The following is a 25,795-nucleotide window of genomic DNA, read 5'->3' on the forward strand; positions in this document are numbered from 1 at the left end:
ACTTTTTTTCTCATCGTTTTTTTTCACAATACATTTTACAATGTGTTCTTCTAAGTTGAGGAGTGAAGCAGAGCGTCATTAGACCCAAACACAGGTCGTTTTGGGAGGCCGGTGGTTCTGACGTTCATGTCAATGTGTGTATCGAAAGCTACTTATTTTAAAGTCAAAATATTTAAAGTTAATAGTATAACTATTGTTTAACGTATTTTATACTTAATTTTATACTTATATAACTCAAAAATACCCAGATGAAAATGAACCACGCTTTTATTATAGTAAAAGTGTAGTAACCACGTTTCTTTCGTTGGACTTATAAAGTTAACATTTGTACAGCCACAGTATTACTACAGTGTGTTTGGTCAGTGTGGTTGCTTCTCCCTCCGTCACGCAATGGGTTGTGGGCAATATTAGCCGCTAGAGTGTGCATTGATCTGCACTTCGAATTCTAACCGGAAATAGTAGACCATCCGGGTATCTTTGGGATACAACATACTACGATTTGGGACGTACTAATTCTAGTTTCGAATACTATTTAGGACGGATAGTATGCGAATTGGGACTCAGTCATGGTAGTGAAATAACTAGCAGTTCATTCAGGCTGCAAAAGACATCATTTTTAACACACTCCGTTGCTCTGATTGGTCGTAGGTCTATCCAATTGAGTGCAGAGGCATTTTTTGGTTGAGACATGACTCATATTCATAGCCCAATGGAGCGGAATCAGACTCAAATTCTGACTAGAATTGAGTATGACAACGTCAGGCTATGTGAAGCCTGCTACTACGGCACAATTAGTTTGTGTGGTGAACCAACCACCCAAGCTTTGTACCGTATATGGACAGCGCCGTCCTGGATATATATATATATATATATATATATATATATATATATATATATATATATTAAAATCCTAAACTGCAAGCGACAGCCAAAGCCTGCAGGGATAAACAGACGTATGACTATAAAGTGAGTGTTTCTATTTTCTTTCTTATACTAACGTGTCATATATGTACACAATAGCATACAGCTGAGCCGTGTTCTGGATTAGTGGGAGTGGCTTGCAGAGCTGTGCATTGTGGGAGTTGTAGTTTTCATACAAATGCATCCTAAAGTCACATTCTGTCTTTTCTTGGTCAAATAGGCACCAAATTCTAAATTTATGTTACATTGCGACTACAAATATGACCCACTTTCAATAAAGATGAATGTTTCTACCGGTGAAATCTCCATTTAAGCACAAATTCATCTACATTTGATATATTTTGTCTAAAAACTAGACTTATTTTCTTAGGTTATTTTGATCATCAAGAAAATGCATCTTTAAGAATTTTTAGATATTTGTACTAAAAACAAGATAAAAATTATAAGAAAGTCATTTTTGCAGTGTAAACAAAAACGCCCCTATACGCCAATAGAATCTGGAGCTTCTTATGATAGACCCGCCCCACACATACGTAACCCAGGCAAAGATGTCAGTTAGTAGACACACCCCTTGCTGCTGAGTGTTTTTCAAAATCATGCACCCCGCTTTTAACAAACAAAGATGTGAAATAATGAGCATCATCTATTGCTGAAGGAATTAAGAACGAAAATAAATAAATAAGAGCTAAATGCTCTGAATATGAAATCCCACTTGTGGTATTAATTTAGATTTTTATAATAATAATAATAATTATAGTAATATACAGTTTTATTATGTATATATTATGTAAATAAATTATGATATGAGCGATTATATGAACTATATAACTGAACAGGATAAGAACTATGGACAAGTAAGCAATAAGGAACTCATTATCGACACAGAGTGCCTGCTAGCCCCCCAGCATCATAGCTGCACCCATTATTTCAGAAACAGAGCAAAGGACAACACCATAGGCAACATTTTTGTACTTGATTCTTAAGTTAATATTTGAATAATCATTTATTCAAACTGTATAATAAAAAAGTATAACAACGACGCATGTAAAGTGTCAGGTATAAGATTTATTTATATACATGTTGGTATTACACTTCAGTTAAGTGTCCATTTGCCTAAAATGGTCTTTTAAGGATGGTCTTTACAAGTGGTAGTGTTTCATTCATTCACAGTTCCATTTTACTGAATAAAGGGGTAAGGAATCTCAATTTCCAGTTTCCCATCACTAAATTTAACCATTGTGTCACCCTCAGTGGCAAGGGAACTCATTATATCAGTGAGCAGCTTAAGAATGGCTTCATAGAAGGGCACAACATATTGCTCAAACACAGCACTGTACTGCTCATATATCGGCATAGTCTCAAGGTTGTCCACCAGTCTCTTGACCGCAGAGGCTGCATCGGTATAGTAGGTGTCGAGGGAAGCAGCAATAACTTCAAGCTTGTCAGAGTATATTCCGTCAACAATTCTTTCTGTCAATTTAACAACCTTTTGATAGGTGTTCCTAAGTAACACAAGACAGGCATCAGGGGTCTCCATTACCCTTAAAGTATTTTCAACTTTATATTTGAGAATTTTTGGCATTTCTCTCATGACTTCTAGAATCTCTTTTACAGTTATAACCGGTCCGGAAGGAAATGCGAGTTCGACTGTGCCGATGCTTTCAAACATGGGAAAGAAGTACTCCTCCAAGAAGTCAGTGAAAACTGTGATGAATTCCTTAAGTGCTCCTACAAATTGCAAACAGATTTGTCTACAGATTTCAGGCAGTGTAGTCTCATCCATTCCAGGCATTGCGAATTGAGTCTCTTTCAGAAACTTCATGACTTCATCGAACAAGGTCTCGGTGGTCTGTTGCAGCTGGACGACTACATATTTATAAAGAAAAGAAACTTGACTAAGCTCTGGGACATGGCTAGAAGCAGCAGCGTAGGCCTCATTACAGATACTAACAATGGTCTCAAGGATGCCATACTTGTCAGCATACTCTTTAACACTAGTTATGATGGCCGGCAGCCTCTCCTTCAGGCCTGCAAACATGTCACGTGGAGCATCTGAATTGTAGGTGGCTGACAGACCCATTTTATCATCTCCCACCAGCCCTGCTCTGAGTTCCAGAATTTCAATGTCATCTTGTGGGCCAGACTGCAGAAAAATACAATATGGCAACATAAGCAAAAAGACACATCATATAGTATAACTATAAGAACAACCAAGCAACAATACCAATAGTTAGGTTTGTAACAAAGCAAATGTCCCTTACAGCATAACGGCTATAGAGCCTTGCAGTCATCTGGGATGGACTTGTTCCCTGAAGCTGTAGACCAAGGTAACCAGCTGATGGTGTGGAAACTGAGGCAGTTGCCCCATCTCTTTGAACAGCATAGCGAACATTTACGTCAGTGAATGTTGGATTAGTGATGTCCACATTCAGGGTATGGCTTGGATCACTAAAAGAAGAATGTAAAAGCAGACTTATTTTATCAATAAAAGCCACTTTGCATTCAGAATAATTGATTGTCTAAGCATAATTTAGGAAATAAAATAAATAAACTTTGTAATAAATAAAATGTGTAATAAATAAACATGAAATAAGAAAATACCTCAGGCTTATAACATTGCTGAAGTCCATAGTGAAGTCTCCATATTTTAGTACAGCCTTAGCTTCAACAGTCAGGGCATCATTGTCCATTTCAGTACTCATGGAACCTAGTTTGTAAGAAAACATAAGTCAAGTAAGCACTTCCAAGTAAACAACAATAATAATAGTCAATTACTCTTAGTTAAGAGTATTAAACTGTTGCCTTCGCAAGTACTTACTGTCAAGATCATACTCCAGGAACACAACTGGTGAAGTAGTTGTAGCCTTGAAAACAGCTTTGACGATTGGGGCATTGGCATTTAGTTTAGCAACAGCATCCATGGTATATACTGGAGAGACAATCTTTGAGATGCAATCGATTTTCTGTTTGGGTACAGTGAGCTCCATTACCAACGCCTTAAAGACGCCCATGTTACCAAAGGTACTTGGTTGAGCCATGTCAATTTTTACATCAGCCGCCAGTGACTTATGAAGATCCAGATCAATTGTAGCTTGTGCAGTATGCTTTCCCTTTGTGTTGAGGTCTCCCATATGTACTTCGTTGTTGGAAGAATGTTTCAGCAGGGCATATAAACGATGAATAGCTCCCTCCAAGGCCATGCTTTCATCCAGATCATATTCCAGCTTGAAATCTTCATAATTTAAGTTGGCATTGCCGGATGTCTTCAGATTGGATCGCATACTATCACTATTAATGTAAATTGATTCCTCATTATTTAGAGTACCGTTCAAGGTGCCTCCATCTAGGAATGTTCCTGCAATTTTGCTATTTGTAGCAGTCTCAGCAGAGATATAAGTTGAAGTGCTTTCAAATTTCAGTGTGTTTTTAGCATCTCCGACAAGCTTAATAACAGTAATGTCAAAAGTATACTCCATGTTCAAAGTTGATTCTGCCTTTGGATTTGCTGTGTTGTCAGCAACAAGTTTGTGGTTAGCTTTAGTTATGAGAACAGGTAGGTTAATATCTGCAGATGTGGTCACTGTCATTACTGCTTCAAAGTTATTTGTGTTCATAGTGGCAACGCTGTTATGAGTTCCTTTAATGTGGGGATTTTCCAGAACCACAGCAGTGGCTAATTTTAATCCGCTTTTGGTGCTTAAGCTGCTGGTTCCTTCAAGCTTGGCCTTCAGTGCCTCAAATACAGAGGTAGAAATAGCACCAAAGCGAATCACAAGGTTATTCTCCCCATAGATACCAGCATTAGTATTAAGGTTGAATATAGGGGACTTGAAAGACAGCTCAGAGATCAGATTTCCAAGAGAAGGTACATTAATGAGATCAGTTTCAATTATGGGTGCAGTTTTGCTCTTCTGGTAGACAATCTTTGCATCCACATCAACGGACTGGTCATAAGTTGTCAAGAAGTTCTTAAGGCCAGTATGCTCATATAAGTTAATATCTCTGATCTCTGGAGTTGTAAGATCGACGAATGGTGTATCGAGCGGAATAGATGGAATGCTAAATGGGATGGTTAGGAATTCTAGATCGACATCTCCGTTCGCTGCGGCATAAAAGCCAGCTTCAGCCTTGTTGTTTTCAAATGTGAAGTTGTGACTGTACTTGCACTGGTTGAAGCGGACCAGTGCCACATTGCTTATCTGCTGCACGTCACTATTTAGCAACATAGTATAATTATTTACAAAATCCAACTTGGCTGACCAATCTAACTCTGAGCTGCTAACCTTGCCATTGGCCTTGTTCTGGAAATTAAGTTCGACCTTAGTGGGATTCATTAAGAAGTTGAAGGCATTGTAAAAGGTTCCACCGAGTAATCCATTAAGCTTTGAGTCATGGGTTACCATCAGCTCCACATTCATTTCACTGAGATGAGCCTTTCCTACAGCATCAAACAAGATAAAGGACCCAGATTCAGAAACCAATTCGATATGGCTATTAAAGTCAATGTTGCTCAGGGCAACAGCTTCAGCATTTAGTGTCTCCTTGTACTTCCAATATTCCGTGTCTGCATCTCCAGAATAGGTTACTGTGACTTTCAATGGATTCATAGTAATACTCAGAGCTTCCTTGTAGGTCATTACATCAGAGGCATCAGATGTTTCGTATTTTCCTTCGTCTTTAAAGTTCAGAACAATATTTAGGCCGTCTTGGCGAGCAGTTATCTCATTAGTATGAGAATGCTGACTGATCAGTAAGAGCAGAGGAATGTTTATCTTGTCATCATAGGTCGTTTTCAAACTTGCTGCCATTCCATCCTCAAGGGCGAAGTTTACAATATTAAGAATATTAGCAGTATATGGTGCAGTCGTTATCTTCACACTGCTCCTGGCTATAGTCTGGGCTGATAAGCCATAGAGTGTCACTGATGCTTGATGTTGAACGGCTAGGACACTATGAGTGATCTTCAGAGTCTCAGCAAAAACCACACGCTTCATTTTAGGGACAGCAAAGCGAGCTGTGGAATCCAAGGTGTATTTTAGAAATTCATATTCAGATGATCCTAGTGAGTTCAAGGTTGCTGAGAATTGTGGGGTTTCTGCACTTACAGTTGAATTTAAGACTTCGGCAGTAGTTCTCATGTTGAAAATAGGTATGTTAACTTTTACTTCACCATACAGCTTTCCGAAGCATGGCATCATGAGCTCACTGGGAAGTGCTGGAAGTGTAAAATCTGGGATCTTAAGATCTGTGAATTGGTGTTTAGCAATGAATTTAGGGATATCAGGGAAGGAGATCTCTTGCAGCTCGAACTCTGGTAGTGTTATTTCAGGAAAGTCTGGCAGGAAGTTAATTTTAAGATCGCCAAGGTAATCTTCAGCATCAAACATGCTCACCTGAGTCATACTAATGATAAAGTCAAGTATGTCTCTTATTAAGTCCTCAATATCTTCAAAGTCATATGTTGTTGCCTCTATCTTTGAGACCCCTGGAATGAAAAACTCTGGAATGGTAAATTCCCATTGGACGTCCATATGATTGAGTTTCTCCAGTAGGCTCCCTGCAAATTCCTTAATAACCTTAAGGACTGCACAGTCATTCAGATGTGCTTCAATTTCTTTGAGTATTCTATGAATCACATCTGCAACTTCCACTTCTTTATAATGATCAAGAATCTTTTTTACAAATGAGAGAGCAGAGTTGATTGATTTTCTTGCCATCTCAAGTTTTTCTGGGATCTCATATCCCTTAAAAATCAGGAAATTTAGATCTATTTCAAGTCTTTTGATTCTCCTGTTGGCCTCTTCTACAAATTTATTGTATTCAAATGATTTGACACTTTTAATGAAATTGCCAAGGCAGTCGTTCAGGTGCTGAATGATTTCCTTAATTTCAGTTCTTCTCAGATATCTAATGGACTCATTTACCAGGTTGGTGACAAGGTTAGAAATTTCTTTCAAGATGTCGGGAAGATCCTCAACCATGTTACGGATCACCTTGTCGACCTCATATCTCACCAAAATTTCGTGCACATTGTGGTAGGCAGCTTTTATACAAAAATCTACTCCAATTAGCAGCTGTTTTGCTCTTTCAACAATCTTGCTGATTTCCTCAGTGCTGATTTGTTCTACCAGATCTCTGTATTCTTGGAAATTAACTGAGTTAACAAAGTTCTTCACATACTCTATAAACTTCATGTTGTCAAAATGTAAAACCACCTGCTTTACTTCGTTCACAATCTTCTCCAGTTTGGATTTGATAGCATACTGCTCATCAAGATCATGCAAGAAGGCAAAGTAGCCATCCTTCAGTTGCATCATGTCAGTCTTCTCAATTACATCTTCAATGGCCTCAATGACTGCAAGAACCATGGCTTTGACATCATATTTTTCATTGAGTGCATTCAATGTCTCTGTTAGTGTCTGTACCACTGTGTCAGACAGTTCACCACTCACAATCATTTCTTTAGTCATTTTTGCAATCTCGTCCACACGTGTGCCAAGATCATGGAGTAGTTTCACCGCAAGAGCCCTTAGATTCTCCAGAGAAGCCTCCAGGTCCTCCATAGTGATTCCATATTTCTGATTGAGAGTTGTCAAGTCCTCCAGTTTAAATTCCTTCATTAAATCACTTAAGTAAGCTGGAATGTTCTGAAATTTTAGTCCATGGATGTAATCTTGCATAGCCTCCGCAACATTAATTATTGTAAATTTAATTTTTTCCACGATTACAGGAATGATTTCCAATATTGGCAGGTGTATGATGTGGCTGTTTGTGTTTTTATCATATTTAAGAAAAGCTGAAAGAGAAAGTTCTTGCTTTTCAGAGTTAACTCTATTGAAGAGGTTAGTGATAAAGGATCCAGACATTTCTAGTCCAAGCCTTTCGGGGGTGTTGTAAGCACTCATATCTTGTGTCAGCACATGACTGTTTACCTTAGAGCTGACTTTCATTGTAGCTTTTTGCTCTGAAGGTGTCAGCAGAGTGTCAATCTTGTTACCAAGGTTGGTTTCTACTGATACACCATTATCCAAATTTTGAGTCGTTGAGACTCTGTATTCATGAGAGTGTGCAAACGCAAGTGGCTCTGCCTTAAGGAGAAACTTGGAGTAAACATGAGCACTATGTTTCCCATACAAATTCATGTCGCCATCAGCATTAGTTATGGCATCAAAGTTAAAGCTGAATGGAATAGCAGTGACATGAATATTACTGTCAAAGCGTAGGGGCTGAGAGTTAAAACGGGCAGCATTCCTGACTGTGACTGCAAGTCCAGAAATCTCAATTTCTGTGTCATGGTTCATGTGAGACCCCAACATTTTTCCGACAGTACTGCACTTTGCAGTGGTAACCAAATCTGCGTATTTGATCTGAAATGTGTTCTTCAGTTCCTCCTCTCCATAGGCAAGCTTCATACTGCCAGTCAGGTCAGCCTCATATGGATGTGCCTGTAGCTGGGCCTCGCTCATCAAACTGACGTGCAGAACTGTCAGGTTATTGTTGATGTTCATTAAAGCCTTATTTGGCTCCATCTGAAGGGATATGTCATGCATATAGGATGTTCCATGTGCAACATTGGCTTCTGCTTTGGAGATAAAAGCTACAGAGGACAGAGATGCAGACAGTGAGTTTGTATTTTGAACCATCATCTCAGCAAACCCACCCTTTGTCACAGTAGTCAGGGAAAGCTTTGAAACATCAATGGCACCATTGAAATTGTTCTCAAATGTCAAAGGGCTCTGCAGTAAGGTTTTGCCATTCGTCACAAAGCCATCCTTGGTCAGCGACAGGCTACATTCGTGGGAAGCTTTGTTATTAGCCAGGCTTGCAGAGGCAATGCTATTTACAGCCAGCCCATTGTCATCCAGAGTTGCTGTAAAACTCGCGTCGATAAGATCTCCAAGCCTGTCAGCAGCAGCCTCAACCTTAAAGGTAACCCCATCAGAAACAGCGCCAGCCTCAGCTTTGTTTCGAATGTTCAGGTCGAAAGCCTTTGTATTTGACTTTAGAGCAAGGGAAAAGTCTTTATAAGTGACTTCAACAGTGTGTGTCAGATCATCTTCAAATGCAGTTGTTTTTGATACTACAGCAAACTCTCCATCAGTAATGGCTGCATCAATGGTATTTTTAACACGGAAAAGATTTGAGTCCATCTCTAGAGAGGAATCAATTTTTCCCCTTGGCTCGAATGGGGCTAGAACAAGTGATTGCTTGAGAGTTGAATCAACATACAGAGGGCCCGCTTTGATAGATCCAACCAGGTTTCCATCTCCAGAGATCTCCCAGATATTGAGTCCAACCTGGCTTGTTTGTTCCAGGGAAACCTTCATACCCAAGGGGCTGCTTGCCTCAATCTTGCCACTTGATTTTACAGTGATTTTCTCAGCGGGTTTCACATCCCCAACGAAATTAGCACTGGCATCAATAAGCCTGTGATTGACAGCAGTGTTCACCTCAACCTTGATAGATTCACCATCTGGGTCACTCAATGATGCAGACCCTAACACAGGAGAAATAATAAAGGTAGATTTTTATACTACTATTCAAAATCAATTTTTATTGTACTAAAGTGATATTTCTGTTCACCAAAGTTACATTGAATATATGAAATATTTTGAAAAATTAGTAATCCAAAATAAATAAAATAATAAATAATGATGGAAAAAAGGTTAATTTGTGATTGCAAAGCTTAGTTTTCAGTAACCATTACTTTAGTCTATTAATAAAATGTTGGGTTGCATAATTTTTAAGAAATCACAGGGTCAGTTAAGAGTCCTTAGCTATTCACACCTGTTATTAAACGTTCAAACACTTTCACAATGCTGGGTTATTTTCAACCCTGCATTGGGTAAAATAATGACGTACCCAGTTGCTGGGTTATCATAAATGGCTGTTACGTTAAACGTTCTATATGCAATCCAGTCATTTATATAGATCAGTGGTTGTGAGTCATTGAAAATATGATGCTGGCAAATGACGTTAATGCAGGTGGGCACGACTAGCGATCACACAAATCTTCATAGCAGTGCATTGGAGGACGACGGCTCCACTTAGTGGAGTAATGCTGAAGTTTTACGTCTTGGTTCAGAATTAAAGCTCTATAATCTTGTATAATAATTTTGTCTGTGTCCATTGCATATCGCAACATTTTTAGTTCCTCTCTGTGGGTCAGATTAGTTACAAATATAAAATACAAGTCGCTTTTAAAGAAGATGTAAACGGGTCATCAAAAAAAAAGAACGGATACAGGCAACAATTCGGAACTGACAAATAGATCTTAGTTTTACTGCCTGTCTGGACAAAACCTAAGTACCTTTAACTTTTAGAGACAGGATATCCACTGGGCTGTTTCCAGTTACATCAAACTTGGCAGAATAGGTTGGAGTGTCGACAGGTTCCCTGCCTGCAGAAACAGAAGCCTCCATGCTGTAAAGGTTGCTGTTCAGTTTGCTGGAGACCTCTGCCATTCCGAAACTAGGCACCGTCACAGTCAGCTCCTTGGGAACAGAGAAATCTGGAAGAGCAAAGTTTATGGAAGCAACGTGTAGGCCAAGCCGAGGTGCTTCAAAGTCTGGTGTGGTGAGGGTGGCAGGGATGTTCAAATCTCCGGAAGATTTACCACCGAAAGGAATGGGGATGGTGATGGTGTAATAATGCTGGCCGAACTTGTATCTGGCAACACCCTCACTGTTTAAAGAAAGTTAGATTTCTTGTTAATTTTCCCTTTAAGCTACAAAACATCTATTTGCATGTGTGAAGTTACATTTCTCATTCTAGAGTTTGGATTTATAAATGTATTGTTTCATTTTGTAAACCTCATTGATAATTTGTGAGATATTAAAGGTAGAATATAGGGCACAGTCCCACAGATGTTTAATTCACTTACGCATTCAGGAACAGCCTTTCTGGAAGAGTGATTTCTGAGACGGCAGGAATCCTAAAATCCTGCACAAATGGGATGTCAGCGGCATATTGTTCCAGGTAGTCATTCGAACCCTAGCGAATTAAGGATAATTTTTCAAATCACGTTGTATTGTTTGCCTTTCCTATTGTTTCCAATTGAGTTGGGGATTTGTTTTACCTCAATTGACTTGGTCAAGACTTCACCAATGGTCATTTCAGACTGGCCAACCTTCTGGTTAAGAACATCACTGACCACAGCATTGATGGCATCAATTGGAATGAGGTTCTTAATCTCAGAGTTGATGTCAGATTTCACTTCAACCTCAATCTTCTCAGCATCTGAAAATTGTGTGATATTTCATTTTTTTCATATTGTGCTCATAAGATTTTAAAAAGAAAACATTTTACTGTAGTGTTTGACTTAAAACTTTTAATGTACCATATTTTAGAGTGACTTTGTGCACAGAGGACGTCTCGGGAATCTTAAGGTCAGTCTCAAGTTCTAGTGTTAGACTATTGGCAGTGTTAAAGCTTGCAGTTGCTTTAGCGTCAGTCTGAAGATTAGGGACTAGCAGCTGAACCTGCAGCATGGCATCTTCCATCGTCTCCATCCTAAAGGAAAGATAAACATTAATTCCATTGCATTGCATTCATGAATATTCACCAAAGCCTATTTGTCCAATGTAGTATTATAATTACACCAGTGCTGTTTGAACATATTAATACAAACATGTGCACACCTAGCAAGGCTAATAAGGGATGCTTGGGGTATGTTCTTGTTGATGAAGTCAATCTGGATGGAATGTGTGTACATCTGGGTGGCCTTGCTGGGGTCAACACCACCAATTCTGAATCCAGCATCCAGGTCACAATCAGGAATTTGGAAATCAGCAGAGACACTGTATTTCTGTCTGTCAAACATCACTTCGGCTTTGCCCTCGAAGGATGTACCTGTTATTTGGATAAAAAGCAAGATTTTGTTTGCTAGTTGAGGGCAGACAATGTAATTTAGAGGCGGGCAGCCAGTGACTTCTCTTCCAGGGGGGGCAAATTAAAAATATTTGTTTGTTGCATCATGTGAACCATGTGCATCATGCGTCTTGTTAAAATACGTGCCTGCTGCACATGTCGAACGAGTTTATGAAAAAAACATAAAATACATAACGTGCCAAACACATGACTCGCTACATACATGTTGTGACGAGTTTCACATCGTGCACCCTCAAAAAATTAGTCACTGGCCGCCACTGTACTCTTAACGTCACAAGTTAACATTTTGATAATAATATAAAATTCCCTGACTTTCAATGTCTAGAAAAGACCTTTTAAAATTCTATAATATTCCAGAAATTCCATAACCCGTGGGAACCCTGATTTTGTGAGACAGTGCTTTACCTTCTGCCTTGACAACAAAAGTCACTTTGTCAATCTCATCCGCAGATGCATAATCAAGGGTAGCTGTATACTCAGAAACTTCACCAGTGGGGTGGAGCTCGATAGAAAACCTAAAGAGAGATTCATGTATTAAACTTTCATCAGAATGAAAAAGCGAAGTAATGTAATGTTAAAGTACAGTAAGTTACCTGCTATCACCAGTCAATGGGAAGTAGGGAGAGGCATCGCTTGAATAGGCATCTGAATATTGCAGAGCAATGCATTGCTTCACACCAGGGAAGAAAGGAGCGCATTCTTGCATCTCGACTAGTTCATTGATGGGAGGGATGGTCTTTGTTTCAGTACCACTCACTGACACCAAAGAGTTGCTGAAAAATGACACAATGTCTATAATGTATATGTAGATCAACATCACAATATTTACATGATCTTATTCAGTCAATATTAAAGATATCAAGGTTTTATTTACACATAATCTTCTTTACATTATTAATTTATGTAGAAAATTGTAAATCACAAAAACTGACTTTATGACTGGGTCACATTTTCTCATTGACTTTGAGTTGTTAAACTGATATATCTTACGTCACAGTGAAGATCTTAGTTGGATCTTTGGGTGTAGGAATGGTCAGCTTGACCTGCTTGTTGGACACAGCAATCTTTGCTCTAAGACCACTCTCATGGTAAATGTTGGTGTGCATCTCAAGGCCGGATTGAACGTATTCAGGTAAGAGAGCTCCAAGTTCAGTCACAAACTCAATTCCAGCAGATGGCATGAAGGCGAGCTCGCTCTGCATGAACAAACAGATGAATAGTTTGGTACAGCTAATGTAAATATGACCAAAATGATCTTAGCAGAAGTCTGATGGACTCATACCATGTCACGGCCAAATTTAAGTCCCCCCGTTACACCTGGAGCAAAAGTACCAGACAAAGCAATTCTCAGTGGAACTCCAGAGCCGGTTGGTAGATAGAACTCATTGTCCATGAAGACGTAGTGAAGGAAGAGTTCATTCTTGTTGACACTTGAAAACAGACTCCTGATAAACTGTAGTACAGATAGTTTATTTGCATTTAGATTGTATTATCATGGTGTTTTTGAGCAAGGCATATGATCATGTTTTTCTTTCAGCTGCTTTGCTAAAGACTAAAAGTATTATCTTTCATTTCCTGAGTGAACTCTATATACTCAAAAAATGCTGGGTTGTTTCAACTCATGGTTGGGTAAACATGGACAAACCCAACTATCGGTTCTAAGTAATCAATAAAATATCCATATTTGATCCAACCCTGGGTTGAAACAACCCAGTCAATTTATGTTATCTAATTAACTGGAGGTTTATTTATTTTATAGCTCTTACATCAGTGGGGAACATCTTTACGAGGCTATTGGTCAACAATTTTGCAGAGTTGGCCATGTCTTCTACATCCTTGGTTTTCAGGTAGCCAAGTTCAACACCCAAGAGCCTCAGGTAGACCATAGCTTCTGGGTTTTCCTGAGCCTTTAATTTCTGGATAAGCTTGTTTACATTGCTAGTTATTTCTTTAACGATGTTCTGAGGGGCCTGCAGTGAGAAATATATACAGTGTTTTGAATTAATAATAAGAAGCTATGAATCTGCACATTATTATTGTGGATTGGGGTTGATTTTAAATACCTCTTCCATCTTGATACCATTCCATAGGTTTGGGAACATGCTCTCCAGAATTTCATTGCCTTTGGGCATTTTGTCGGCAGCATAGTTGATGGTCTTCTGCATGGTGTCACGGAAGAATCCATCAATGCCAATCAAGGCATCAACGGTGGGTTCAAGTCCTTTACCATTCAAACCAATCTGAAAGTAAAAACACAAAAAATGGAAATGTAACTTTTTTAACATACAAAAGTGTAAAGACAAAAAAATGACATTGGGGCTGAACGAAATCCACATTCCTATTCATGCAACAATACTTATATTTCACAAACACATGCATAATTGACTGTTCTGACAAATGGGAGGACATTTACAAAAAGGTTTTGTTGTGATTTACTGTTTACTCCATACATAAAATCATTGTACGTAATGTAAAGAACATTCTGTAAACAATTTAACCTTGATATCTTTAATACTGACTGAGTAAAGTCATTTCAAATGGTGATATCAAATTCTACACTGCAAGAAATATTTTCAAGATAAAAATGTCTTAATAATAATAATAATCTTTACTTTATATAGTGGCTTTCAATGTTACTTCTCAAAGCGATATACAGTAAAAACAAAATGAAAAAGAAAATAGCAAGTACAGATAGAGAAAAGAAAAATAGATAAATACAAATAAAACAGCATAAATACAAAATAAACAATTTACAATAATACCTAAAAGCAATTACTTATAAGCAAGTCTAAAATCATATGTTTTAAGACAAGTTTTAAGAGCACTAAGAGACTTGGCTTAGTATTTTAGTATATTAGTCTTAGTATTTTTGTCTTGTTTTCAGTAAAAATATGTAAAAATTCTTAAATTAAGATGCTTTTTCTTGATGAGCAAAGAAAATAAGTCTAGTTTTTAAACCAAAAATATCAAATTTAAGTGATTTTGTGCACAAAACAAGCAAAAAAATCTTTCTTGAATTTAGTGTTTAAGAAAAATTTTCAAGATTTTTTTGCTTACCCCATTGGCAGAATTTTTTGCTTGTTTTATGCACAAAATCACTTAAATTTGATATTTTGGTCTAAAAACTAGACTTATTTTCTTGGGTCATTTTGCTCATCAAGAAAAAGCATCCTAATTTAAGAATTTGTAGATATTTTTACTGAAAACAAGACAAAAATACTAAGAATTTTTTTTCTTGAAAATCATTTTTTGCCGTGTAAAATCAAACGTTGATGAAAACAGGTTAGATTATGAGAGTTTAGCCTCATGTGTAATAATCTTGTACCTCAAACATGTCTATGTCATTTCCAAAAGCACTTAGGGTCATGTCCAGGATGACTTCATTAGGCAGAAGGTTTTCAGACTCAAAGATTACATTTCCCTCCAGAGAGCCAAGCTTGTAATTTCGAGAGTACTTGGTTGGATCCATGACAGCTTCAATCTCATTGCCTTGAAGGGCACTGAGAATCTTTTCTCGAAGTCTAAAAAAGCAAAATATATTTTATTTAATTTCTTCTCATTTCTTCTTTGTGAACCTCAAGACTTTAAATTCTACTCACTCTCTGGTCTCTGGTGCTTTGGAGCTCAGGATGTTGTTCAGATGCGAGTGAACAAAGCTCATGACCTGAATGTTTCCATTGTTAGGCAGAGCAGCGATCAGTTCAGTCAGTTCGGAAGGCTGGGGGTCCTTCATCAAAATTAAATAGGCAGCAACTCGCTTCTGCATCGGAGCAGCTTCATCCAAAAGAGCCTGCATGAGCACTTTTCTTCCCTGTTAGAAATATAGCATTAATAATTGCCAAACATTAAATAGGTTTTTAAATAAGTTTATATATCTGTTTTACCTCTTTAGGGATTGAAGTCTCTCTAAATAATTGAATAGCGGCTTGCTGGACCTCAGGGGATGCAGATGGTTGGTTTACACATTGTATAATGGCCGATTTTAGAGCTGGATTTGCAGCTCCAACAGCAGCAGCCATATTTCCAATAACCTGAAAGATTTCAAATACAGAGATTTACATTTGTCCCCATGTCCTAGTTCAATGGTTAAAATATCATTGAAATCTTATTTGTTATAGTCTATACTTAAACTTTTTTTTGACTTTTTATTGTTGTCGGTTTAAGGAGAACAGAACACCAAAAAAAACAAGACTGTCCCCAGAAAACAGGGACTCTAAAAAATGCTGGATTGTTTCAAACTGTGTTTGGGTCAAATACACTGAAAAAAAACTTCTGGACATCGATTGCACATAATTAAATTAGGTTTTCTTAAAATGAAATTAACATGAATTAAAATTAATTTCATTTTAAGAAAACTTGATTCAATCATGTTGAACTGCACTGTAAAAAATACTTTGCTGCCTTAAAATTTTTTGTTAAATCAACTCAGATTTACAAGTCATGTCAACAGAGATGAGTTGTCACAACTTATAAAATATAGTTGAGAAAAGTCAACTTAATTTTATAACTTATAACAACTCGCCTGTAGTTGAAATGACTTGTAAATCCGAGTTGATTCAACAAAAAATTTTAAGGCAGCAAAGTATTTTTTACAGTGTGGTGTAATTAAATTACGTAGATCCAACAATTTTTTCTTTTAAGAAAAATCATTTTTCAGAAAACTTTATCATGTGCAACCAGAGATTTTTTTCAGTGTAAGGATATTTTCCACACTGTTAAAAAAGTTGGTTCAACTTAGTAATCTGGTTGCTTTAATTTTTTTGTTAATTCAACTTAAAAAATACAAGTTGACACAACAATTTTTAGGCAACTTTTTGAGGTAACTATTATTTTTTATTTGAATGAACTTGAAATTTTAAGTTAATCAGGTAACTGAATTGTACGGAGCCCCTAAGGGGACATGGAGCAAAAATTAAATAAAGTTTAGTTTCATTTGCTCACGTGAAACTTTCATGTGCTCACGCGAAACTTTCATGTGCTCACGCGAAACCTTCATGTGCAGAATTTTTTTTTAAAGTTTAGTTTTGCGTGCTCACGTGAAGCTATCGCGCGCGCACGTGAAGGTGAAAGTTTCCTGTGCGCGCGCAATAGTTTCACGTGAGCACGCGATAGTTTCACGCGAGCACGCGAAACTAAACATAAAAAAAATTCTGCACATGAAGGTTTTGCGTGAGCACATGAAAGTTTCACGTGAAAACATGAAAGTTTCACGTGAGCACATGAAAGTTTCACGTGAGCACATGAAACTAAACTTTCGATTTTTTTTACTCCAATGTCACCTTAGGGCCTCGGTAGAATTGTTTTTATTTAAACCAACAAATATTTTTTTTATTGTGAAAGGTTTGTTTAAATCAGCAGTTTAACAACCCAGCATTTTGAAGAGTAATGATTTAAATGACCAGTGGCATATTATGGATCTGAAGTTTGTTTTTGCACTTTGCTTCTTCATTACATTTACTCGATTGGAATATAATAGCTTTAAGAGGAAACATAGATGCTTTCTCCTTCTAAAATTTCTATCTGCCAATGTTGCCGTTTGATCGGATAAAAAAGTGATTTACACACTATTGGCTCTTTGATTTCATAAAATTTTCTATTGTCTATTATTTTCTGTTTGATAATACAAAACAGTTCTGGATTAAACATACCCTCAGTGACAGGTATAGTTGTTCCTGGTCCCCTGTGCAGTCACCAATCTTTTGAAGGGCAAAATCAGCCACCGCTTGAATCTCTGGGGTCACCTTTCCTTCAGCTTCATAGAGCCTTGTGAGAAACAGAAAAAAAGATTAAAATAAAAATCAAACAACAACATCATTATTGCTAGACCGACTTGGTTTTCTCACCTTCTTACGGCATTACTGAGAGCATAATAGATGGGCTTGCTAGCCTTGAATTTGGCCATCTCCAGCATTTCCTTGACAAGGACTCCGGAAGGTTCAGGTATCATTCCCATGGCATACACAGCAGCGTCAATCTCAATTGAGGAACTGTCAAAGGTCCTGAGGACCTGCATGATGGCACTGCTGCATTCTGGTGTTCCACACTGAAACAGCACCTGGTACATCAGTGGGCGAGAAATCTCCAGGGCTTCTGGAAGGCCGGCAGTCAAGCCCTCAACATTCATTTTGCGAATTATTGACACTAGTTTGTGTGCCAGGTGGGCTCTTTTGTGTCCGTTGTTGGTTCCGGAAAGACCACTGAGTTCTCTTAGAACAGTCAGCATGTTTTCCTTATCTTCAATCGGATGAACTGTGTCAACACTGCCATCGAGATGCAGGGTCCTCATGTTGGCAACATCTATAGGCGAGGAAACCGAAATTATAGGATTATTTTTTCCAGTGCAGCTGCATTACAGATAAACCATATTCATTTAAGTCTTATTGCTTACTGTGATCAAAGATTTTGTCATTGTATGTAGTCACTCCCACCAGAGTCAAAACTTGTTTTCCAACATTAGTAACTCCATACTGTCCCCTGTTCATAAATTAATTGAGAGGAGCAATAAAGAATGGTGATTTATATAGTAATGTTGTCAAATGTGCTCCTATAGACGGTTTCATCGGACGCACGTGATACACGTCTGGATCCGAACTTTACTTCCGGTTTCGTTTTTTTTAATGGTCTGACTAGTTGCTAAACTGATCTCTTGACCAATTTCCTCGTCGAAAATAACAAATGTTTTGGTCTCCTAGGTAATCTGCGTGTTGTTGTTTTTTTGCTTGTTATATAAATAAACTACGTTTAAAGTACTTTGTTGTTATTTATTATTAGCGGAGTTTACCGGAAGTTACGTGCGGACCGCGACAGCGGCTTGTTTATGTTGTTACTGCTGAAACCGTCTATATAGCTCAGTAGAAGAGCATTGCAAAAGGTTGTGTCTTTGAAACCAAGAAGTAAACACATACTGATAAAAATTTATAGCATGTAAGTTGTTTCGGATAAAAGTGCCTGCCACTTTTCGTACTCACTTATAAGAAAAAGGCACAAGAATGTGGTTTTCTGTACAAGCACCAGAGGTCATGTGCTTCTGTGCATTATCAAACTTATAGTTGCAAGTTTGGCTGCTTTTGATCAGGTGAGAAAGTGGATAGTGCTAAAAAAGACATAAATAAAAATAAAAAGAATTTTGTCAGATATACAGCTTACACAGTTATTCTGTCTTGTTCAGACACAAAGATTAATCACTCACCATGTCCGTGATAAGGGCCAGAGGGCTGGTGTGGTCCTTGATCGGCCTAAAATTGTCACATTTGGATAAGTCTCTGTTAAGAGTCACATCAGTGGCGATATCTTCTCTGGTGTTCACAGTGTAGCCAGTCTGGCACAAGCCATAGATGGTGGGCTGGTTCGGGAAAAGTTTAAATGGAATATTTAACTAATTTCATGTAAAATTTAGTTACGGTAATGACGTTGCAATGAATGGCTGACCATTTCGTTTTTTTGGTCTTCTTCAAGTACAGGCACAGCAAGGGCAGAGATCAGACCTCTCTTGATGTTCAGGATGTTGATTGGTTCATCGTCTTCAGGGAACAACTTGATGCCATTCGCTTCATCAACGATGAACTTGAGTGGGTTCCTGAAAGATTTAGTAGGTCATAAATCAGATTATTTTATTTTGTTTTGGTTTTACTCTAATATATTAAAAGTAAAGTCCCCTTTGAGATGATATTTTAAGATTGTAAACACAAGCATCCAGGAATGATCATCATGATAAACCTCAAGCATCACCCAATTATTTTAGCATAGATTAGATCTTGAAGTACATACTTCTCCATGGCAGCCCTGAAAGCATCTGCACCAGCAGATGGTCGGAAGACAGGCTTTCCTTCTCCATTAACATCGATCACCTCACTCAATGTGCAGCCAGTTGTGCGCATAATGTAATTGCATGTGCCCGGGACTTCAATTGTAACCTGTTAAAACAGAAAAATCTCTTATACAAAGTTTGGGATTTCATATATTGATTCCAAATGTCAGCGCGTGTACCTTGCAGCTGGCCTTGGGGCCATTGATTGCTCCATTCAGGGCATTTAGGGACTCTGTTTCGTAATTGTATTCATACTTGTGAAAGCTCTTGTACCTTTTGGCCACTAGAGGGACACAAATCACTTTGTAAACATTGAGGACCATCACAGAACACAACTATACAACAAATTAGTTCATGAAGCTAAAATCTAATGAGTTATAAAACATTATGATTATACAATTGTATGTAAGTTTATAGAATATTGAAAATATCTAGTAATATTCTAGTACTTACAAAGGCATGGTGCATCCTCATCTTGAGCATCTACAAATAAAAAAAAACATTTAGATTATTCAAATAATATAAAAACACTCGCTAGCTGACAAAATAATACAATATGGTCTATATGATACGTATTAAATATACCGTATTTTATCCAATAAATATAATTAATAATACAAATTTGAAAATAAGTTAAAAATCTATTTTTTAATATCAGCAAATAGAATTTTTTTTTATATTATTTTCATACCATTTCAAATACAAACCGCTGCACTCACAAACTCATAAACAAATAACAAAATAATTCAAAAAATATAAAAAATGAAATTCATTTAGAGATATGTTTCATTCAATTCTTTTTTTTTTTGGTACTTACTTGTCAAGACTATGGTGCATAGCAGTAACAAAAGGTAGAGCTTAGTGTCCCCCATGATGGGTTCAGTTAAGCTCTCTCCTTAAGACCTAAAGTTTTCAGATGTATCCTGCTCTTACTGTTGCCAATGGCCTTATATACTAGGGCAGGTCATGCAACAATGGGAGGAGAGATGGCAGGCGCAATGGGTGCAATCCTCACTCCAAAGTTCATATTATGGACCTCTGTGGCAGGACAAAGGCAACCATTTTTCTATATTGAATCAATTATCTTTCAACAGAAAAGATTGAAAGAAAAGGACAAATAAGAAATGGTTTAAGTTAAATGTATTGCCAAATCTTTACAGGCAACATATTTTCCCCCACTATCGCTCTTATAAATGTTACAAATAAATCCAATCATAAACATCATGGCTTTAAATATATGGAGCATCAGTCCAACCCTTCTGTGATGTCATCTGATGGCAGGCAGCGTGTCTATCATTCACATCTGCTTAAGGAGATAAGGTCATACCGTATGACTAACGTAAAACAACATCTTCACCAACATATTTATTTGGCCCCATTATATTTTGACATTCTTTGTCAATGATATTGCCAATCAGATATGGGAACAGACTGATACTTACACTGGAATAAATGATTACACATTTTGCCCTTTTGTCCTGTTTACTTTATATTCACTAACCTCTTATTTTCTTCAAAAGGTAAATACGAATCACATCTGTCCAAGTCTTTTCTGATGCATCAACAAAATATTTATAAAATTCAGCATTCGTTCTTTTAGGGCATTAAACCACAATGTTCGAGTTTGATGTTTTCTTAAAAATAATGTTATAACATACAGTATTACCAATTTATGAGAAGTTTTGTGCTAGCAATGGTCCCTAAACCACATAACATTAGAAAGTTAATGTGAAGATTATCTTATAATTCTTCTTCATGAAGAAAGATTATCATCCTTGTGCTGTTGTATGTCTGTTTGTCTTGTAGACTTTAGAGTTTGTATCTTATTTTTTTAATGTTTATACTTTTTGATTGTGTTCACCTTTTTGTTATACATTATTAGTATTTATGACCTCGTATTCCCTGCAGTTGTCATTTGTAGTGGTTCCCTGTCTCTGGTATGCACTGGACAGTTTGGATTTATACATTTTATAAACACTTTTATTACTACTGCTGTTCCCTGTGTTTCCATATATGACAAGTGTTTTGTCCGTTGCTTAGTAAAACACAACGAAAGACTTTAGCCAGCGTCTGAATCAAATACATTCACATCCCTCTTTACACTCATAAACACACTAAAACATACATGATCTTCACTCCTGCTGGGGCAGCCTAAAAAGCATATTGGTGCCTCAAAGGTGCATATCTGTACCGCAATGGTTTGTATTAGGATCTTTTTTAAAGGGTACTGTCCAAGTGACAACTTTTGTATAAGTATGCTGACCCGACTCAACCCTTGGGGTACTATTCAATGGAAAAGCGCCATTATTCTAAGAGTGCAGAGTACATAGAGAAAAACTATAGTACTATGGTACATTATGAACATATTCATAACATTTATTTTTTTAAGATGGTGACTCACTTTAATAAGACATGATTGCAATGTTGTGGCTTTTATGGTGCATTATGGGATTTTAAAAAATTGTGACCTCTGACATATATATAGCAATTGTAAGTTGCTTTGGATAAAAGCCTCAGCTAAATGAATAAGTAAGTAAGTACTTATAAAAAATGGTAGTGGAAAAAAGGAGAACAGCAGCAGTGTTTTATCATGAATGCTTGTTTAAAGGGGCCATGGCATGAAAATCTGACTTTTTCCTTGTTTAAGTGCTATAATTGGGTTCCCAGTGCTTCTATCAACCTAGAAAATGTGAAAAAGATCAACCCAGTAACTTAGTTTTGGTAAACTATTCTCTACAAGCACGTGAAGAAATAGGCCATTGAAATTAGGCTCTCCTTATGATGTCATAAAGAGCTCTTATTATAATAATACCGCCCCTTAATGTGCACTATCCAACCACAGCACTGCCATTTAGTAAAGAGAGAGAGACAGAGAGAAAATAATTGACAGCACAATTAAGTTTCAATTACAACAAACCACCATCATTGTGATCAGTGTTTGAATTTCATCAGCTCATTTGCATTTTAAAGAACACACCCAAAACGGCACATTTTTGCACAAACCTAAAAAAATGGCAATTTTAGCATGTTATAAAAAATATCTATATGGTATTTTGAGCTAAAAATACACATATGTGCTCTGGGGACACCAAAGATTTATTTCACATCTTAAAAAATTATTGTGACATGTCCCCTTTAAAAGTCTATTTACATATCAAGATTTTGACAAATGTATAAAATACACAATCCTATCGAGAAGTGAACAGATATTATTTCATGCTTTCATTATTTATTCCAGAAGTAAACTTTTATTCCGTCCAAAGCGCTTCTCGTTTTATCTTTGCTCATAACATGAGTCTTTTTTGGGGGGACGTTTAAAAAAGATTTTTAATAATAAGGTCTAACAAACAGATGCATGTTAATTTATTTTTACAAGTCTAAAATTCAAAGAAATATGAACAGTCAAACACACATACATAAATTAAAATGGCATTGTTATTTAGTGTGATTTTTGGAGAAAAGGTTTTTTACTCTGCCATTTAAATAAAGCACAAATAAATAAATAATAGTTCACAGCAGACATAAAAGAGTAGAGTTGTTTTAAAATAATTCAGTGGAATGAAATAATTATCATACATATAGATGTGGCCCATTTGTGCTTTTTAATCATAACATGCTAAATGTGAAAATAGTTAAACAATATTTTAACCTATAGCCTCTTATGTATTACTCATATTCATTTGCTTTCTTTAAATTATTTTATGTTAACTCTAACTGCAAACAAAAATATATAATTTATTTTAAATTTTTAATTGTAAAACATATGTGTTAATATTTGCACCAGTGAACATTAAGACCTTAATTTTGTGCTGATGTGAGGTATACGTTACACTGTACATGCCCATAGTCACACATACAGACTTTTATCAATATATGTGCCAGACACTATTATAGCTGTTGTAAAATGTATAAATCTGACCTAAATTTACTGTATTAGACTGATACAGTACACTGATACATACATGATGACAATATCAGACACAGACCGTTGTGCAACTAAGATAACTTATCAGTCAATTATATACCCAATAAAAATTTTATCTAAACATATGATGAACAGATGATATGGGTAATACAAATATTCATAGTAATAGTATATTTTAAAATGTTAATAAAAGCTGAGAACATTTGTTTCTACTGTGTATAATTACAGTGTAGTATAATTATTTGTATTTAAATGTGGAATCTAATGTATTAGGTCTGTGTTAAGAACAAACCTTTGAGCAATAGCAAAATAACTAAATAAATTTAGGTCTAAATTGATTCCACTCTTGTGGACACATCTCTCTGAATAGCTGAAATGTAAGTCCTGTTTCAAAATCTACAGGAGGTGACAACTGTAACAGTTTTGCCTCAGAAACATTTATCAACAGAGAATGTTAAGGGTTTCTGATGTGTCTGCACAGCACAGGCTTACTGTATTTTTTGTAAAAAAAAAAATATTTAATTAATTCATATTATTTTCATGTTAATTCCTACACAGGCTCATCTCCAATAGCATAATGTTTTGTAAAGTTTTTAGTAGACAAATTTACATTTGTTCATGTATATGCTGCAATGTGGACTATGATCGGGACATTTGAGTTGGATACAACCTTCGTTCCTGCACTGATGAACTTATCTTAAGTTAAGCTATAGATTATACCTACACATGGTCTCTGCTTCCTTTTGAAAGGAGACAAAACCATAGATCTTATAACTAAAAAAGACATTATCTGCGTGCTTAAAGTCCTATGTGTTTTGAAAATGGGATATCACCAAGACTTGAGATCTGAAAGATGTTTGGCAAGTCACTCACACTGTGGATAAAATGTTGAATTAGCTATACAATACTAACATTATGTGTTTTTGGAATTGCATCACACATCTGTGGACATGCTCTGCAATAAATGGCACACGTACTTTACCCAGACCCTTGGCATGCCCAACACATGCACTCGCCATCCCTGAATAGACATCCTGATAACACCTTGATGTTAGCTAATGTTGTGCATTTGTTTATACAAGACAAACCTATGATATCATTTAGGCAATAAATTGCATTCTATATTGTTCAAAATGTAAAATAAAATAAAAATAAGAATATAGATGTAAAATGTAGATAGCATAAAAGGATAGGACTTCAAAAGTAAAAAGATCAGTACAATTTTCTGATTGGATTTTTGTTGAAAGCATAGCATTGCATCTCTATGCATCATTGTATTTGATAAATTTAAATAATATTTTATTTTAAAAAAATAATGCAGAAAAATATATTAAATGTTGTGACACTTTCTTGCAGTCTGATTGGTGGAAGCATGAAATTGGCAACACTAATATTGACTGGGACTTGGATTTTATTCCAAATAAACAGACAAAAATCAATCATGTCAAGTACCATGTACTGTTTGTTTTAAAGTTAAAATTCAAAGGAATCAGGCCCTCAATAAAAAAATCCAAAGACTAAACTTTAAAATGTGCGACAGTAAATGATAATTAAATAATAAAAAACTATATAAAATTAAACTATTAGCTTTTGATCATGGTGAAATGTCTAATAGGTTTTGTCTCTTAAAAATGTTATAGTTACATTTTACATTGTCATTACTTGCTAATACCATATGTTCTAAGATAAAAATATTTTAATATGATTATTACACTACGGATTATTGCAATATTTTTTAAAGGTTTATTTTTTATCTTCTTTGTATAACAATTTCAAAACCTCAAGCATATATATTTGCTTATCTTGCATAGAGTTATGGGGTCTGTGGGGTCCATAGGAAGCAAGATTTATTCAAGTGACAATAACAGACCATTGGCTCATATTGCATGTACATTTATTACTTGTTGTCTATACCAAAATGTACCAATATTTTTCAATAACTTTTAAAATTTGTTTGCTTGAGAAAACTCTATATAATTAGCCTAGTTATGCATTAAATACAGTGTGATTTTTGTAATAGATCTGGCTGCAACAGCACATTTTCTGCTTGGTCAAGCAATTCGTGGATAGCTTTTCTTGCACATATGAAATCATACACACAGTCTGGCATGGCAATAGTAATGAGAATATGCAGTGATCCATAGCAATATATGTTTCAAACTTGGTCAGAATAATAGAGACTAAAACTATTTGTGATATCTTAAAACTTTAAAACTATGTTCTGGTGTATTTGTAGCTCTGATGTAATCTTA

The 25,795-nt window shown here is 36.4% G+C and overlaps 1 protein-coding gene across 1 annotated transcript; it reads right to left on the minus strand.

Moving 5' to 3' along the window:
* Window positions 1–1,966: 1,966 nt before the first annotated feature.
* apobb.1 (apolipoprotein Bb, tandem duplicate 1) lies at window positions 1,967–20,555 on the minus strand. Its single transcript, XM_065256792.2, has 28 exons — window positions 20,436–20,555; window positions 20,072–20,101; window positions 19,798–19,901; window positions 19,579–19,724; window positions 19,240–19,387; window positions 19,001–19,153; window positions 18,780–18,904; window positions 18,200–18,285; window positions 17,655–18,108; window positions 17,460–17,574; window positions 15,696–15,842; window positions 15,411–15,622; window positions 15,137–15,332; window positions 13,875–14,051; window positions 13,578–13,781; window positions 13,094–13,264; window positions 12,802–13,007; window positions 12,405–12,584; window positions 12,217–12,326; window positions 11,562–11,772; window positions 11,261–11,433; window positions 11,000–11,160; window positions 10,805–10,914; window positions 10,232–10,605; window positions 3,740–9,418; window positions 3,523–3,628; window positions 3,183–3,369; window positions 1,967–3,064 (listed from the first exon to the last, which is right to left on the minus strand). The coding sequence occupies exons 1-28, from the start codon at window positions 20,488–20,490 to the stop codon at window positions 2,099–2,101; spliced, it is 10,986 nt and encodes a 3,661-aa protein (XP_065112864.1). The 5' UTR covers window positions 20,491–20,555; the 3' UTR covers window positions 1,967–2,098.
* Between the last annotated feature and the right edge of the window lie 5,240 nt (window positions 20,556–25,795).

This window comes from Paramisgurnus dabryanus, chromosome 12, assembly GCF_030506205.2.
Source record: "Paramisgurnus dabryanus chromosome 12, PD_genome_1.1, whole genome shotgun sequence".
NCBI classification, from domain to species: Eukaryota; Metazoa; Chordata; class Actinopteri; order Cypriniformes; family Cobitidae; genus Paramisgurnus; species Paramisgurnus dabryanus.